General features: G+C 35.7%; 1 protein-coding gene across 3 annotated transcripts in view; it reads right to left on the reverse strand.

The window, feature by feature from the left end:
• Positions 1 to 2,032: 2,032 nt before the first annotated feature.
• WWC3 (WWC family member 3) overlaps positions 2,033 to 16,583 on the reverse strand; it is a 97,515-nt gene continuing 82,964 nt past the window's right edge. For 2 of the 3 annotated variants that reach the window (XM_032191737.1, XM_032191729.1), the window contains 11 exons: positions 16,490 to 16,564; positions 15,402 to 15,488; positions 12,731 to 12,923; positions 9,195 to 9,362; positions 8,304 to 8,455; positions 7,687 to 7,846; positions 6,401 to 6,565; positions 5,302 to 5,394; positions 4,065 to 4,295; positions 3,572 to 3,699; positions 2,033 to 2,170 (listed from right to left, as the gene is read on the reverse strand). In XM_032191737.1, coding sequence (XP_032047628.1) covers positions 2,104 to 2,170; positions 3,572 to 3,699; positions 4,065 to 4,295; positions 5,302 to 5,394; positions 6,401 to 6,565; positions 7,687 to 7,846; positions 8,304 to 8,455; positions 9,195 to 9,362; positions 12,731 to 12,923; positions 15,402 to 15,488; positions 16,490 to 16,564 — 1,519 coding nt within the window. In that variant the 3' untranslated portion in view covers positions 2,033 to 2,103. The remainder of the gene's footprint in view (positions 2,171 to 3,571; positions 3,700 to 4,064; positions 4,296 to 5,301; positions 5,395 to 6,400; positions 6,566 to 7,686; positions 7,847 to 8,303; positions 8,456 to 9,194; positions 9,363 to 12,730; positions 12,924 to 15,401; positions 15,489 to 16,489; positions 16,565 to 16,583) is intronic. The other variant, XM_032191745.1, reaches the window with a different exon arrangement.

Here is a 16,583-nt window from a genome sequence, read left to right on the forward strand (position 1 = left end):
CAACACCTCCATGGGCAGAGATCTCATAACCTCTCTGGGCAAGCTCTTCCAGGACTGGAACACCCTCATGAAAACAGAGTGTTGTCTATTCTTAGTACACAGCAAGTATTTCTGGTATCACCACATGGTAACTTTGGATAAATACTACTATGTAAGGGTCTCCACTGAACATGAGACGTGAAATTCCGACCAACTGATCTTTTCAAGTAACAAGCACTTGAAAGCTTGCTGTCCCTAGACTTTTACCCAAGCACTAGCAATTTCTTACATGATTTACTTGGCTTTTATCTGCATAGTTTCTGAATAGCTCTAGTTCAGCCCAAGGAACCCAATATACACCCATCAAAACTTAACTGGCAAAAAGAGAGACTTCAGAATGGTTAGCATGATAAACACTAACCATACTTTAATTTCATACGTATTGCTACACCACCAGATCACTTGATGTCTGTAATGATTACAGGCTATACCAGGCCTGTAGTAGCTTAAAATTAAATGTCTTTGCTTAAAATGTCTTTTACCAGCCCCCACCCCATCCCCTCCAGTATTTTTGGTCTCAGCCTGGACAAATAAAAGCAATTCAGTTTCACTTTCAGGTTTTCCTGATCTTTGACAAACTAACAGATTATAAGCTCTTGAAACTCACATAGACGACTTACAAAATATTTTAAAATATTCCCATTGGTCAGAGGTTTTGATAAGTTTAGTTTTTGACTGTTGCTTTGGTTTCCTGACATACAAAAATTTGGAGTCAATTTGACCTGGGCATAATGAAAAGACATCATGATCATCCTTCTAAGCAATTCCAGCAATTTGCGAAGTTAGTCTTGTGTTGGGCACCTCTCTGTGTAGGTATAATTAGAAAAATATGAGAAACTATTATAGTAGCTTAGTAAAGAAGTATTTTTACATACTTGCAGGATGCAAGGACACAAAACTGGCATTCTCGGGAATTTAGGGTGACAGTCTTTCATTACAATGAATGGTTACAAGAAAAGTATTTCTCACCACATTTCTGCTGGTCCAACTATCAATCAAGTGATCTATATCTTCCAGAATTATACACCTCCTTTCTGGAAAGTGTCACTGTACAACAGAACTCACATGTAGTAACCTCACAGCAAATCCATTAGGATTAACATGTGCTTAAGCACCCTTACTTATTGCAGCTGCTTTCTGAAATTAGCACGTGTTTTCCTGAATCAGATCAGAATCTTTAAAACTGTAGAAGTTGCTATATTCCTTTAGCAGTTTTTCCACACAGCTAGCTCACAGTGCTCTTTTAACTACCTTTCCCTTAAATAGCAAAACAAAGACCTGTCACCCTTTTCCTTCCTCCGTTTAAATTGAGAATCTAGTTAAGAATATAAAGATATTTTAGACAAAACTGAAATGAAAACAATCTATTAGTGCACAGTAAGAACATGCAAATGAATTCTGCAATGTTTAACATCACTTCTAATCAGTGTTAAACACATTGCAGGTGATAATATTTTGCTATAACACAGACAGTGCTAAAGGATACAATATACATAATAAGCTACAGATAATAAAGCTGAAAAAAGTGACAATTTTAGAACACAGTATTTTCATTTCAGGTATCAGAAACAAAACCAGCTCAATGGTTCCATTCTACTGTATGACAAATACTGAAGAACAAAATTTCAGTCTTAAAATACATCTTAAAGTAGGTATTTTCCTTCAAGGAAAAAAGGCACTATAAATAAATTACACTACAGTGAATTTGCCTGAACTCACTTTGTTTCTGTCTTCCAGCCTTTAAGTCAAATAAAACAGCATAAAAACTGTACACGCTCTTAACAGGATAGTCGATCTTTTATAAAATAAGTTGTCTTCAGAGATGTCAATTTCACAACAAGGAAAAACCAAGCCTTGTTGCAGTCGCTATTATAAAATATATATATGTATATATATTTATATATATGGTTTTGTTTACTTTTACTTTTTTTACTTTTTTATTTTTTACAAAACGTGTATATTAGCTTTTGCATTTTTTTTTTTTTTTTTTTAAAGAAACTTGGCTAATCTAATAACTTCATTAAAATAAAAGCGATAAATACTTCATGTTTACAATGCAACATGTCATACATCATCAGCTGGCAGAGGAGGTATGTTAATCCTTGGTCTTGTAAAAAATGCTATCTTCTCTCTGTGACCAAAAAAGATGAAAAGAAAGTCAAATATATGCCTCAAATAAAATAAAATTAAATATATCCCACACCCCTGCAAGAACATCATTTTTTTTACTCTGATTAGTGGTTATTATTTGTTACACGTTGAACTGTGGGATTACGTGAATATGAGAAACAACTCCTCACTGCATGCTTTTGGAGGCACTCCCTTGAACACAACTACTGTTTTTGAAAATTTAGGTGGCAGCTTTATACAACTTATTGGACATCAATTATAGTTCACTGTAAAAAGGTTTCACGGGACTAGCCCTGCGTTAAGTCCCCTCTGCAATGCAAAGTTCACCTTCTACATTTTTCAATAGTGCCTAGAACAACAAAACTGATGGCATTTTCATCTTTTTGCTTCTTTATTGAGAAGCAATATTCTTTAACTGTCATAAGAAATGGATGTGTGCGTACAAGGGGCAAGAATTTAAACAAGCAAGTTATCATTTGATTCATTTTACTGCATCTCTCTCATCTCATCAATTCCCCACATAATTTTATCTCAGTAGCCAAAGCAAATGAATCCTGTTCTATTAACAGAAATACAAGATGCAAAAGCAATGCTAGAATTTTTATTCCTCTTATTTCCTCTCCACATCTGTGAGGAAGACCTTTCCCTTTCCAATACAGTTCATTAAAGGATAGACAACTTTTGCATTTTATTTAAGTATGCCCTGCAAACAACTTCTAAAAATCGGAACACTGACAGCAGAATATAAAATTGTAGCTGAGCTTTCCCCCGCAGCTACACTGCACTAGTATTTCTTCATTCCTTACTCCTAATGTTATTCTACTAAAAAAAAAAAAAAAAAAAAAAGGAAAAAAATAATGCTAAAGTAATAAAATCTTCCTGTGAAATGCCCATTATCAATGGCACCTGTACACAAACTAAAGCTAAGAGAGGACACATACTATGCAAACACAGATGAAACAGGAAATAAAACACATAGAAGAGGCTTAAAAGAAAGCTGGAATATTACTGAGTAATTTTCAGGGAGAGAGTGTTCCTAGTAATGCATATGTATTACACTAAACAAACTATGTAGGCCTACAGGCTAGCACTGAAGACCTGACAAATCATCTGAACTTAATAGTAACTAGGCTAAGTTGAAAGAATCACCTAAAGGTATGTTGTGTACACTTGAAGAATTTTTTTCCTCATGTGTTTTACAATTGTAACACTCCAACTTTACCATATCTCTGCCTCTTTGTACTACAAGTGATTCAAAGGAAACTCATGTGCCCAAATCAGTATGTGGTTAAAAATTACTGGTTATATACAAGACACACAGTATTTTAGCTAAATGTTTCAGAGAGCTTTAACCTACATAATGAACTATTGTTACACTAGTTCAGTACACATTACCACTTACCTAAAAGTCTGCACCTGAATAGGCTCCTTCTGATTTTGCCCACGCAACTGGTAGATTTCTTTTGACGCTTTCTTTAGCATCTTTTCAGCTGCTTGTTCTTGGTGATGTTCATATTTGGTCTGTCTTGTCTGAAAATGAGAAAAAATATAATGCCAAAAGTTATCATGTGAATAAATACAACACAAGACTACCCAGGTTAAAATGGTGGATTGTTACCACTCATCCCAGTAAAACCACACCAGTATATTATCTTAAATAACTAAGATCATAAATGTAAATGAAGGAGAATGAATATAAATGAATGAATATAAATGAAGGAGACTGATACTATTGTTTAATTTCTTAATCTATATATGGAAGCAACTCTAGTTATTTTGAAATTTTGTAAAAAAAAAAAAAAAAAAAAAAGCTCCTTAGAGATTTTTCTACAATCAAAAAGTTTTGAAATGAGAAGTTTCTGAAAATGTTGACTACTCATCTAATGTTAACTTACCTGCCTCTCTGCTTCCTTCAACAAATTTCGGAATCGCTCATCCCGAAGGACCCAGTGGGGTAGATCTGTCTGCCCTCTGAGTTGAGCATCTTCCAGACGCTGTCTCAACTCTCTTAAGACACATATCTCCTCGTTCAGCTGTCTCTGTCTAGTTCGGGATGCCTGGAGATCCAGCTCCAGGTCTAAGGACGTTCTTGCCATAAGCTCAGCCAAAGATGATCTGCAGGACTGCTGAATTATTTGGATTCAAATAAAATGCACAGAATGTTATTCTCAACATGGTATACTGGCCTATTTTTAGCTACAAAGGGCATGCATTTTATTTTATTTTATTTATGTACTCTACAAAAAGTGTTTTTTTTTTTGACACAGTTTTAGAGAGGTTATTTGTACCCCATAGTGAAAGGTTAACTAGCTGTAAGGGTTTTCTGTACAAAACACAGCTTTGTTCAATTAATACTTTTTACTACATTCCTTTACAGTCTACTCTTAGCTTATAAATAATTAACTAATTTAATTTTATGGACTGAACTCTTACGTAATGATGACAATAAAAGGGATATAACATGAAGAACTCATAACTGAATCACGATGCTAGAAAACAGTGCACAGTGCAACAGATTTCCCTTAATGAAATTTATTCAGTATTGGCTTTTAGATATGTTCCGAAACAAAGTGGGAGGCATGCTCGTCTACTTACATACATAAACAAGAGATTAACTTCTGCTTACCAGGCTAAACCATATGACGTTTACCTACATGATTTATCTACAGGTAACACCTTACCTGTCCTTCTCTACCCACCTGTTCTGCAGGGTGGGAAGAAAAAGGAGAACTTAACCTATTTATTCCTCAAATACTGCTGTTTGTAGGCTGCATGGGAGGGTAGCAAGATGTTTTCCCACTATTCACACTTCTGCAGGCCTGCACCCTGCATCATAAACTAGATTTTAAAGATTTAACAAAGTTTACATCTAAATCAATACAAATCCAGTGGCTAGTTGTTGTCTGCCACACCTTGTTTTTTCCTCAGCAATTGTTCACAACAGTATTTCACTTCTGTGTCTTTCAGCTTAAAAAATAAAAAGAAACAAAACAACCCCTCACACTAATTACATAACAGAACACTCATATATTTCCTAAAAACATCACAGTTTACGTTTATACCAAAGCTTTAGATGTCTACCAGTGCCACTGTTCTAGCAACTTAAGTAAAAAAAAGATTTCCTAGCTATACCTGCTTATACCGTAGAGTACGCCTCTCCAAGGTATTCCGGACAAAAGGTGACTTCCTTGGCAGAGTTGAGCTGTCACTGTCACTGCGATACAGCTGAGTAGAAAAGATATTGAAAATAAAGGTTGTTTACATCTAAATTCAGATTTATTTTATTTTTTTTATTTTAAGATGTATTATTTTAAAAAAAATGAAATTGTGTTGTTTTAAGCAAATTAAATAAAAAATTTACCTTTAACTATTTATAAAAAAAATTATATATAATAGTGCGCATATTGAAAATTTGATGTGGTCCATTGATACACTGGATACAATGCAAACAAGAGAGCAAAAACCAGGTGATTCTTGGCTTAAAAATCATTATGGCATATTCAAACTCAAGCTCTCAACATCTTATGAAAGAGTACAACTAAAGCTGTGTGCATTCCACCAGTATACCAAAAATAGTATCAATATATTGGTCTGCAATAGTGGGAGAAAACTTCTTATAAACCTTTTGCAGTTGAACATAGCAACTACTCAACGTGAGTTTGGAATTATTGTGCTGATTCTCAATTACTTGTACCAGTGCACCCAGGAACCCCGCATACCACTGTAATGGGCATCCTATGATTGACATTCGCAACAGCAGCAAAAAAGCCCTAAGAATATTTATGCAATAACTACAGGATTATGCATTGAGTCCCCCTTTATCCAACTTTTATGTACCCGGAAGTTAAACAAGGCCTCTAAGCTCACTGTTCATACACCTCGTTAGGCAGCACTGGACCTCCATAAAATTAATTACTCTAGCCCAATATCTAAGATTGCTAGTTAAAGAAAGTTTAAGATTCAAGTTATTGTAGGTTCTTAAATCTGAATTTAAGAAGAAAAAACAAAACAAAACAAAACAAAACAAACAAACAGGTTTAAACTCAGAAAGATAAAGAACCAGGGGACTTTTTCCCCAGTGCAACATTTACATTCACCTAAATATTATTCATTAGTATCAAATAGTAGTATATAGTTCTTATAATTCAAGTTTTAAGAAGAAGTTATCAAAAATACAGAAAATACTTGTGTGGGGGCCTCTCCCCGAAACTTCCTTTAAAGCCTTACTCACTCTGCAAACATATTGACTTCGTGCTCCAGGCGAGAAGGTCTGGGAACGAACAATAGTGCTACTGCGAACAAAAGCAGAACCCCGTGGCCTGCGGCTAGTTCTCTCTTTTGGAAGAATAGCAACTTCTTCAGGAAACAGATCCTCAGTGTTAGTTTCCTTATCCACCTAAAATTACAATGAAGGAATTTTATTTTACTTTATTTAAATTATTCCTTATTTTCTCTTTCTCATCAAAACCAGCCAGACATTTCAACCATATCAAAAGTAAACAATTTGTCTTGTTAGATAGGCTAAAGTTTTAATGAGCCTTGAGAATGGAGGATGAATCACTTCATTTTTAGCAGTTTTAAAACTAGGTCATTCAAAATTATAAGATTACTTTTCAGAAGCCTTCCCTGGAACAGTAACAATTATAAGATGCAGTTATAACATGAATCATAGCTGCAGAGCACAAAGACTGCATTCACCATTAGAAATTGGGCATTAATCAAGCTACCACCTGATCTCCCAGCTTCAATTAAAGGAGAAAACTAAGCCATACTTCCAAGGTGACTGAAACACAAAGCAACTTTAAAACTGCAGGAATTCAAATGAAGAGAAGAAACCCAATGAAAGAGAACTAAAAGACTGTTAAACAGTGACACAAGAACACTAAAATATTTGGAAATATAGGAAAAAAAAACATGCTACTCTATCATAGTATCAAAACTTTTAAGATAACTTATTCCAAAATATGAAACAGAATCTTCCCTGAAGGCAACACAAATAAGTGTTCCTTTACTTTAATGAAAGCTTCTTGATTTCAGCTTGTCAGGATTATTTCCAATGTCTCATATCTTGAATTTGAAAGATTTTAAATACCTCAGTTCCAGCACAATTCCTTCGACAATTCTAATTTCTAAGAGCACTGGAATTAGAGCATGATTTTTTTTGTTATAATTTCAAGTCAATACAGACATTTATACAAGTGCATATTCACAGTTATATAAAAGCAGCAGTAAAAATAGCTTGCCTTTTGATGTAAAAAAAAATAATAAATAGTTCAGTTCCGAAATTACTAGCAAGTAAACAAACAAACAAAAACACTGCCCTAAAGAGGACATTTTTAGCAACTCAAAAGTCATACCACTGTCATCACGACAGTGCTCATATAGGGTTGCTAATGTCATTTCTGATTCTATTCTCTCCCGATCAGTTTGGACTCAAACTCAACAAGCAGCAGTAACACACACTGTGTGCGCCAGGCATCGTGGCAGTTTCCATACTGCAGTGTCTTTTCTCATTACCTTTAGTGGTGGAGGCTGGATTTTTCCAGAACTGTACTGGCCTGCTGGAGTTGCAAACATGTGTCCAGCTAACGAATCCCCGCAAAATGGCTCCGGATAAGGAGGACTAGTCTGGGTGCAATTACTGCATCCACTGTCAACAGATTCTGCTTGCCAACTCCTGAAGTTAGAACATTACAAGGATTTTGTAGGTATTAAAAAAAAAAAAAAAAAGTTACGAATTCTATTTGTATATTTCATTATCCAGGTCAGTTTACCATTTTAGAGTATTATTTCTGCAATAGAAATACAAAATTCACAAAGGGAGAACACATCCCACTTGCATTTCTGCAGATGCACAAATTACAGTTGCCTCCCTAACGAAGCTTATGTTTGGTCCAAAAGAAATGTTTTCCCACTCCCCACATTCCAAGTCCTATAAACTCAGCTAGCTATTCAAATTAAGCTTTTTCCTGTTTGCACATCATCACATGATAAAACAATTTTATACCCATAACACTAACAGGGAACAGATCTCAACATAAGGATCTGCTCTTTCTCCTGCTGTATTTCAGAGCATAATTACAGTGCAAATAGTACTTGGCTGTTTGATGAGGTATTTGAGCTACTATTTTTACCGTTCTGATATAGCTTCTGCCTGGTCTTCCTTTCTTTCCATCTCCAGGATTTCCTCCTCGGTGTACTCCAGTTTCACTCTCTCTTCTGCCAACTCTCTCTCAACTGCTTCCAGCTGGGCAGTGGTCCTGGCTAACAGGGCTGTCACTGCATCCTAGAAGGTAACAATTTGACTTCAGACAAATCCATTTGAACAAGCCTTTGTATTCAATGTATAGTATTCAGAGAAAATAAAATAAAACCGTGGTCCTTGTACATGTATGTTCCTAAAAAAAATTAAAGTCTGTCCTGAATCTCAAAAATCAAGAAGTACTTGGTGTCCCATGAATGCAGCTTTTAAAAGAAAATGTTAGAAAGTGAACACAGAAACAGAAAGTGAATGCTTTACAGTTACATCACACAGCAGTTCAGAATCCAAAAAGTTGAGTCAAAGCCATTTGTGGATTGGGTGACTTTAACATGCAGTGCAGCATCATCCAGTAAATTAGGTGAGAAGAGATCTCTGGAAGTCACCTAGTCTGACATGCTGCTCAAAATGGGGACAGCTTCAGAATTATACCAAGTTGCCCAGGGCTAAGTGGCATGCTGAAAAACCTCCAAGGATGGAAACTGCACAACCTTTCTTGGCAGCCTCCTCCAGTGTAGTGGTAGATTTTTTAAATGAGTTTTAGTGAGTTGAACTGGAGGCGTGCATACAAACATACAAGTAGTATTTCAAGCACCTGTCCAGACATGGCTTTTAATTATTTTTTTTTATATTACAGTTCTTACTACAAGAGTTCAATTAATCTTCTCTGCACCTCACAAACAAACTGTATCCAAGATAAGATCAGAAGCAACCAACCACCCAACAGGTCAAATGAAGTAAACAAATCACTTTTTCCGATCCATACCGTTTTAACTGTAGTTACATTTCCAGAAGACCGGGGAATATTTTCTTCACACTGGTTTTTATTCTTTGCTCTCTGGGGGTCTGAACCAGTGAAGATCTGAACAGAATACCAGTGAAGCTGCATCTCACCAGAACTCTCCAAATCACTCAGGTTTATCTGAGCAATACCCTGTAAACAACAAAACATATTCACCATGATAAGATAAACACACATAGCAGGATAGACATCTTGTCATTTAAGGAGTATCTCATTTATAATGGGAAAAAAAGGCTTTTATAAATGCATTTATAATGTGAAAAAAAAATACATTGTCTAAGATACTGAATTTCTTGTCTCTTGCTTACTACCTGAAAGGATCAGAGTGGGTATTACATTTTTGAAACTGAAAAGCAAACTTACTATGACTGATGTAGTATGACTAACACCGTCAGTTCTTAATATTTTATTTTAAAAGCTCTCAATTACATATCTGATTTCTGCAGTTGCTTAAATTAGCATTATTAAAACAATATTACTTTAGTTAACCTATTTTCCTTTGACAGGACTATATTCTGAGATATCTTTCAGTTCCCTAGTCATCAAAGGCATCCTCCAAAGGGGGAAAACATGTCATATAAAACATTTTTTTTTCCCCTGTTTATATAGTAAGTTCATCAAGCAGACCATAATCTCATTTTTCCACTTTCCAAGCTATCTTTACAATTAATTGAGGCTTCCCACTATAAAGAATTCCCAACTTTAAAGTAAGCCTACTATATCAAACGGTGTTCACATAAGAAATTTCTGAGCCGTGTTGACCTAAATGAATGTTCCCTGCAGCTCTGTTTAAACAGGTGTACAAAGAACAACAGGGGAACAGATTTTTTGAGACTAACAACAGAATGGCATATTGGGACACAGCATATTATTAAGAATGTCATTTTATATCAGCATACTGGATGCTCCAAACAGAAATACCTTTCCTTTATTATAGCAAACAGAGATGTCTACTAGTTATCTACTTCTTCTGACACAGTAAATGCAAAACATCTAACACACACTTTTATATCAGAGTTGGATAGCATTTAAGAAATGCTGGGTTTGTTTTGGGGGGTAAAGGGAAAATCTGTTTTCCTCTGTTACAGATGTTGAAAACATCCTTCAACTTTAAGATGTCTCACACTGCCCTATACACCGTATTTCTTCATCAGCTAAAAAGGCATGCCAAAGAAGTTATTGCTACAAAGCAAAATACTGCTTGAGTAGAAAATAATTTTTAATTTGTTTTGATGGTGATTAGTACTGATAGGACTAATAAATATTTTATCTTCACCTTAAGATTTGGAGCTTGCTTATAACAAGGAGGAAGTCAAGATGGGTCTGTTATGTACCTGTTCTGATGTATTTGCTAACAGCTTGGATGGCAGAACAGTAAAAGCATTTACAAATCTCTTAGTGATGTCTAACAGGGGGACTGTAAAATTTATGAGAATTTTATATGGTGTTGAAAAATGGGACAGATGTTCTAAAATAAAAAGACAAAATGCTAAAAAACAAATATTACACTGAAGAGGAGTTCAAATTAAGACCTGGGGAGTAACAGGTTGGTCAAGGCCACAAAAGACCAGAAATGGTGTAAAACTGCAAAGCCATGTTATTGCAAGAAAAGGCATTTCTTTGAAGTTTTAACACGAGCAATATATGCTAATTGTGGAAAATAACAACTCCTTTATCTCAACATTGATGAGGCCACCAGGGAAGTAATACGCCAACTTAAAGAACCAGGTTTGAAAAGCTATAGTAAACTAGTAGGATCTTTCATCAAGGCAGGGCATATGTGGATTGAGGGAACTGAAAGACACATGAGTTCAGTAGATTTACTTCCCTATGTAAGTGAAGTTTAGAACTATTTGCCAGAATATATCTTCATTTTTTCTTCTTCGCTGTTATATACAGTCATTTGTTTAACTTAGGATACACTCCAGCCTGACCCCTGCATTTAGGAAAGCTATATATTGGCATAATCTAATTAAAAGAAATTGGTCATCAAAAACTTCAAAAACATTCAATCAAACAGACGGAAAAAATTGTGGAAAGAGATTTTGAAAGACAATTACAGAGGCCGTAACAGCAGTTCCAAATAAATGATTTCTTAATTCAATAATATGCTTATTTTTCAACTTACAGCAAGAGGGCAACAAGCAGCATATTTAAATATAGACTTCAATGCGCTCACCTGAAGGTCCATGGCACTGTTTCTCTCTTTTTGAGTAGTACTGTTACCTTATCCTTAAGTATATGTTACCTACTACTGTAGACAGATATTTCTGACAAAAGTACGCTGAGATTATAAAGGATAAAAAATTCCTGAAGATGTTCTGAAAGCCTATCATTTTTTGCTAATTCAGTAGCAGCAGTTAAAATAAAAGCATCCTAAACTTAGATGTGCTTGTGTCAATATACAGATGCTTTACACTGAAACGGCTACTTAGCCTCTCAGAGGAACCAATATAAAGCATTTTATACCAATATATCCAGGCCATTCTTGAGATGCTTTCTCCTTAATTAGGTTGCAGCAGTAAAAATGACCAAACATCCAGCTGTGGACAAGCCCTTGGGTCTACTTCTGTCAACATTAAGGCCACTGTTTATCTAACATGCTATCTAGTTTGAAAGGTAACTAACTAACATGCATTCTTGACCAGTTTTGTTCAAATAAACACCTCTTATCCATTGTCTAGGATGACACTGAGCTGCTTGTACCTCTTAACTATGTCTACAGGCTTTAAAAAAATTAACTAGCCCATTCAAACCCCTCACTAAAATGCCAGCCCAATGACTTCAGAATATCAGACCCAATGTAGATTAATTTAAGCATATTTACATTTGAAAATAAACAAAGTTGACATTTAACACATCTAAAGTTAACATGGTTAACATGTAACCTATTTAAGCAATGTTATACCTATTTGAATGCATCTACATTAGATGCCTCAAACAGTTTAAAATAAAACAACAGAAGTTAGCCTGGATAACTATTACTCTGCAAGTTTAGTCTTCTCAAACCACAGCAACAATGGGCTATCTTTTTTATTAGAAAATTGTTTTGCAGATACAGACTCATTGCGCATGCATTATAGTGCCATGCAGAAACAGAAGTCTTGAGCACACTGTAGCCTGAAATCTGTCTTTGGGAAAACGTTTAACTTTTTCAATGTGTTCCTCTTGCACCAACATTTAGCAACTGCAGATTTTTCAGCTTTCCCCAAAGCAGAAATTTGTTTTTTTAAAAAATGCATTAAAAACACTCCTTATCTACTAAATCCCACAGCAATTAATATAAATATTGTATCAGTTTTAAATATGGCTCTGCAATGTAACAGTTATATTAATAGCACAGATAATGGTACTTTCAATGCTGCTTAAAATGCTCCAATTATCAACCTCTGGTAATTTTGCTAATTACTTCCAAATCTTTATTTCCCATATCACGAAGCTTTTAAAAATAAATAAATAAATAAATAAATAATAAAAAAAAGGACCAAAGGGCCACTTACCAGTAGTTCTTCTTGTTGCTGATGGTCAACTGAGCAGATATACAGCTGCAGTGATTTTAATTTCAAAACACTTGAATGCACAGGGATTCTGAAAACTTCATTAAATATTAACGGAGTTTGGAATTCCAAAGCTCTAGAGCAGTAAGTGGTCGGTGTGCCTGACTCAAGCGGTGGCAAATAAACTCTCACATGACTGGAACAGCAAAACAGACAAATAGCATAGTTCAGACAAAGAAAGCTATCTTCAGGTACTTCTCACTTCTGAAAGTTAAGCTAAGCAAAATCATCAGTGTAACTTCTGTATTAAGGATCTACTTCGGGATCTTTTTGCTACAGGAATTTGCTTTGTATTCTTAACACAGAAGAGCAAAACTGATTTGGAAACCCCATTTTGTCTAACTAAAACCAACTTTTTTCTAAGTTGGTGCTTAAGCACAGGCACCAAGTGCCACTTGAGATGCCCTGAGGTATCTAAGGCATCTGCATGGGGCTTGCAAGTATGACATAGAATCTACGGGAGAACTACAGCCTTCTTGAGCAGCAGCAGCTGGAGGCCAGGTGCTATGCTATGACATTTCAAGTGGAAACATATGCCAATGTTTAAGCAACTGAATTGCCCCTCCATTTCTTCCCTACATCCACTAAGCCCCTTTAACCCCCTCGCCCCCTCCCTTGAGAAATTCAGCACAAAAGGACGGCAAAGAAAGATTAAGATTTTTTAAGATTTGCCATCGTAAAAAAATATATACATCTGATGCCATCTCATTTTAGACTCCAAGCCAAAATCAAAATCCACAACCATTCTAACCTGACAGAAGGGAACATACCTACTTGAAGAAGTGCTTCTACGTTCTGCCTGTTTTGACAGTCTGCCCAGCCCCTGCAATACCACATCTCTTGCTATATCTTCCCTTGTGCCAGTTCATGCAACTGCATTGTGAACCAGGCTAGAAAACTCATCTGGGTTAAAAAGCTAACCTAGAAAAAAACAGCTCATTGTTTAAAAAAAAAAAAAAAATCCAGCTCAGAGGCTCACCGTGATTCAGTGACACCACTGCTTGAACTCCTATGCCACCACAAGAGACAGGATGACAGTGGCAGACAAGGAAGTGGTTAGAGGACATCTGGAAGAGCTCAGTATGATGGAGTCATAGCACTGAGCATGGAGCACCAGTTAGCTAAACTGGCCCATGCTGTAAAAAGGGAGTGATCCAGCTGCTCTGCTCACCACCTGCTGCAGGTAGCCTTCCCAGTGCCACCCCAGTAATTCAGATTCAGTGAACATACAGAAGCATGGAGGAACTCATTAAACCAGCTAAAACCTTCTTCTAGTCTTGCCAAAATTAACTTTTATTTATTTTTTTTTTTTCAAATCAGTCAAGTAACTGATTTACCCTGCAGCCACACAATTTCTAGATTCCAGCCTAAGCAGCTAACTGAGAAGGAACAGAAGTGCCTTTTTTAGTGTCACTTAGAGGCTTGGTTGCCTTGATGACAAGTGTCCAATGAACCCTCTGGAGTCATTCTTTTCCATTTGCTTTTCTTTAGATGACTTTTTTTTTTTTTTCTAATCACAAGGAAACATGGTTGAGCACTACTCACATTTTTTTCTCTCTAGGATGCCCTTGTACCAATATAGAAAACAAATCAAAAGCCTGCCACTAATGCACTGACCTACATGAAAAGGTTCCACTAGAGGTTTGCAGGGTTTGCAAGGTCAACTTTCTGAACAAAGAACAACTCATTCAGCAAAATGCACATTAGTTGAACAGCTCTCACTTAGTGGGCTATTTTACAACACAACAATATTGCCACACCTCCATTTTCCAGTTTTCAAACAACTTCTCTGAGATAAAGATCAACAATTTTCATATTTCTTTAAAATCTATTAAGACACGTATGACTACATCGGACTGCATTTTACAGCAACTTTGCCACTGTTTAAGAACCACTAAACAAACAAAACAATATTCTACATAATGCGATATGGAATTTGAAGCATTACAACAGGCAGCCAGAAGTTAAAAAAAAAAATAATATAGTTGTTTGTACTGATTCTCAGCTAGTTGTTATGTTAAAATTATTTTGGAAGGTGTTTCATAGATACTCAAGGAGAATTGGCACAGCCACAAAAACATGCAGATGTCCTATTTTGATATTTATTATTATAAATAAATATAAAAAGATAAAAGCATTTTTTTTGTCAAAAAAACTTTTTTTTCTTACTGATTACTATGTATGTTACATTAGCTATTTAAGAAAGTTACACTAAGCTTATTCTGGGATACATCACAGATAACCTGTAGAGGAGTTTTACAGGAAATAATATTCCTGGAATAAAGCAAACCATTGTTTATTTTCCTTGGCCAGAAGGCATGCAGTAATAGAAGAATAATTTTTATGTTTTTGAACAATTTTTCCTGTACATAATCAACACAAGAAGATGTGTCATTAGAGACTACATTTGCTACCTGACCACTAACTAGGACAGAGGTTCTTTTAAAAGGACGCCTTGTGTCCACAAAATGAACCCTTTCCCCATGTAAACTAGAACATGCTAGCTTACACCTGAGTAATGGCTTAATTTTGCATGAAGTAAACAAATTTATAGCACTTAAGATTACTGCACAAGATAAGCAATGATCAGACTTTTGGTGTAAAGTATGCTTACATTTTGCAGTTTTCTTTAACAACTAGGCTAGTGAAGTTCTTCAGCTGTAATACATGGACTAAGAGACATTCGCTTCCACTGTCATGCCTGGAAAATAAATTTCTGGTGTTAGTCACCAAGTATCAATACTTTCCCTAAGAAATACAGGTGAAAGATTCGGAAGATTTTAAGAAAGCAAAAGCACCTTTTTCAGTTAAATGAAGCTCTAACAGAAATCAGTTTGAATCAAAAGCATTTAAAGATACCACACTCAGAACCATAAAAGATTAGCTAAAGTAACAAATTTATCACAACTATGGGAATTAAACATTATTCAATTCAATAAGATATTCCCTAGTGTGACTCTTCATAGTGAAGTTTTATAAAATAGATTCCGTGTTTTAAACACTTATACCAGAAGCATACGTATGTGAGTGACATATCAGTTACACTAAGCCAGTCAGTCTGCATTGGATTAATGAAAATAAAAAAAACATATTTATATTCTTATCTTCCGTACCAGTATGGATTTTGAACTAGAACTATCACAACTGGTTGAAATTTGAAAACTGCCAGCAGCCTTGGGAATTATTTTTTCCCAAGGGTAGAGAAGATTCTGGAGGTCTGTCTAAGCCAGGAAAACCTGTCTTGCACTGCTATAATCTGCTCTTCCACGCAGTACTCCCACTACTAACAATAGTTTGTCCTAGGCACAGGATTTCAAAGCTGTATTTGGGAGCTTTATTTTTATCTCTCTTCACCTTCTCTTCTTCCAGATCCTCATTTATCTGGAAAATGTCAGATCTCACACATTGAGATGTATCCCTACAACCATACTCACAATGAAAATGCTACTGAAAGAAGTAACAAAAGTCCTTTCACCAGCCAGCATTTAAAGGACACCAAATGAACAGTGGTTGGGACACATCCCCAGCAGGAAGTGGCATGTTGACTATCCTGTACATCCACTAGACTTTGGCTTTCAGTTCAAAAGCTTCTTAAAGCTACCCAGTGGTCCAGTTTATTAAGAAGTTTAAAACCAGAACGAAGAAAACTAGTGAGCAATGTCTGTTGAATTGACATGGATAAAGTAAAGTAGCACTACTTACAGAAATCCAACATGTATTTGTGGATCTTCATTACTGGCAATATCAACATAAACAGGCTCTTCCATATCTTCATTCCTGCACAAACAGAAAGTAC

The sequence above is a fragment of the Aythya fuligula genome, chromosome 1 (assembly GCF_009819795.1).
Source record: "Aythya fuligula isolate bAytFul2 chromosome 1, bAytFul2.pri, whole genome shotgun sequence".
Classification (NCBI taxonomy): domain Eukaryota; kingdom Metazoa; phylum Chordata; class Aves; order Anseriformes; family Anatidae; genus Aythya; species Aythya fuligula.